The 1945-nt window shown below is 39.5% G+C and overlaps 1 protein-coding gene across 1 annotated transcript in view; it reads right to left on the bottom strand.

Moving 5' to 3' along the window:
* Positions 1 to 112: 112 nt before the first annotated feature.
* The window catches only part of LOC106525698 (disks large-associated protein 2), a gene marked incomplete in the record, with an annotated part of 113633 nt that continues 111800 nt past the window's right edge, over positions 113 to 1945 (bottom strand). The window contains 1 exon segment of the mRNA XM_014020014.1: positions 113 to 988. Coding sequence (XP_013875468.1) covers positions 773 to 988 — 216 coding nt within the window.

The following is a 1945-nucleotide window of genomic DNA, read 5'->3' as shown; positions in this document are numbered from 1 at the left end:
CATATATATATATACTTTTTTCTAATTTTTCTTTTTACATTTTTCTTCTTATTGTATATGAATTTACTTGTTTTGTTTTAATGAAAAGAATAAAGGATTTTAATTGGATTAAAGAGGCAGCCTCAAAACGAGTTGATCTGAGACACAACTCAGAAAAGGGGCGGGGCTTGCAGAAGTACAATTAGGAGGAATGCAGACCAATAAAGACCCAACTGACTGGTTTAAATGTGGAAAAGGAGGATTTTAAAACAGGATATGTCTCCTTTAAATGCATCACTGGATAAAAACATCTGAAAAAAGTATTTAATCAATTTGTTGCGTCTCCGGTTGTTTCAGCCACAGACTGTTGTTGCCGGCAGGTGAAAAGTTGCACTTTGTGTTTAGCTGTAAACGTGAGAAATGCCTTATTGTTCTCATACACATATGGATGATTCAGAGGACCACAGAAAGTTCTAAAAATAAATCAAAAATCACTGGAATGTGTACCAAAACCCCTTTTAGTCCTAAAGCTACACTAAGCAAACGGAAATGTTAGCAGCTTAAATATTTCTTGTATTTACTAATTTCCTGTCCCAAAATGTTAAATAAATCCTAAAATCGTATTTGGTGTCCGATTGTTTGTGTTTTAGAGGCTGTTTTTGCTCAGGTAAATAAAAACAATGCATTACTTCTGGGTTATCTTTGCTCAGTGTAGCTCCAGCAGGGGGCAGCACGGCGGGTCGTGGTGTGGGACGGCGGTGGACGAGAGGAGCTAAGGATGATTCTGTGAACCTCAAAGCCGCGTTTGGGCTTCAGGGATGTAGATCTCGATGCTGTCCGCCCTCTCCGTGGCTGAGTTCTGTCTGAAAGAAGCTGCTCGTTTGGCAGCCAGGAGGCGCCGGCGGGCTTCCTGTCGCTGGCGGTCCTGCAGGTCCAGAGAGCGCTCCCGCGTCATGCCGCCACGCGCCCTGGACGGCCGTTTAGTCAGGGGAGGAGGCCACTTCTGCTCCTTGGGGCACAGAGAACAAAGGGAGATGAAACCAGAGCAAACGACTGAAAATGAGATTTTCACAGTGAAGAGTTTGCGAGTGCAGGGGGAGTTTCTCTGACAGCTCTACGAGAGGCAGAGCAGGCGCTCAGCATCTGTGTCGCTGCCAGAGTTCAGCTCCGTGAAGCTGGAACGTGTCGGCTAGCTGCTGGAAGTAAATGAGCGCTCCCAGATAAAAGTGGAGCAGAATGGAGATAATTCTCCTAAAAACCCTGAAGAATCTGAGCAGCTTCCACCTGCTTCCTGTGTTCTTCCACAACAACTCACCGCAACACACTTTCGGGCCTTTTCCAACTCCATGTCAGGTTTCAGATTTGGATTTCTCATTTAAGACTCATTTCAGTTGCACTGATATTTATTTAAAATAACTGGGTTATATTATGAGATTAGTATTTATATTGGAGCTAAACTGACAACTGTGCAAGAAAATATTCATATTATTAACTTTCAAAATAAACGAGGTGAAACAGTCTCTTCTGCAGCATGATAAAATATTACATAAAAGGCTAATTAATGTGGTTTTTAAATGATATATGTATGATACGTGACCCATTACATCGAAACAAGGATTAAGTCCAAAAGTTGTATAAGGAGAAATAGGCAAATATAGTGTTTTGATAAAATGTTTAAAAAATTGCATTTTCTCAAAATATGAGTAAATGCATTATTAATGTATAATTTGAATGAACTGTCTGAAATATAATCATAAAACAAAAATTTGAAGCACTTTTTGGAGCAGTAGCAACAAAAAACCTGGTTTAGAGGGAAAACGCCTTAAAATTTTGAGATTTTCCCTGTGAGTTAGCAAAGTTTTGTTTCTTTTTAGCTGGTAAATCTCAATATTCAAATATAATTTGAGGTTTCCTCTTTATAAGGACATCAAAAAGTCCTAATTAAAATTACATAAAATTATGATTC

The sequence above is a fragment of the Austrofundulus limnaeus genome, unplaced genomic scaffold (genome assembly GCF_001266775.1).
Source record: "Austrofundulus limnaeus strain Quisiro unplaced genomic scaffold, Austrofundulus_limnaeus-1.0 Scaffold237, whole genome shotgun sequence".
Classification (NCBI taxonomy): Eukaryota; Metazoa; Chordata; class Actinopteri; order Cyprinodontiformes; family Rivulidae; genus Austrofundulus; species Austrofundulus limnaeus.
Note: the sequence above shows the minus strand (reverse complement) of the source record. Positions and strands in the feature narration are given on the sequence as shown.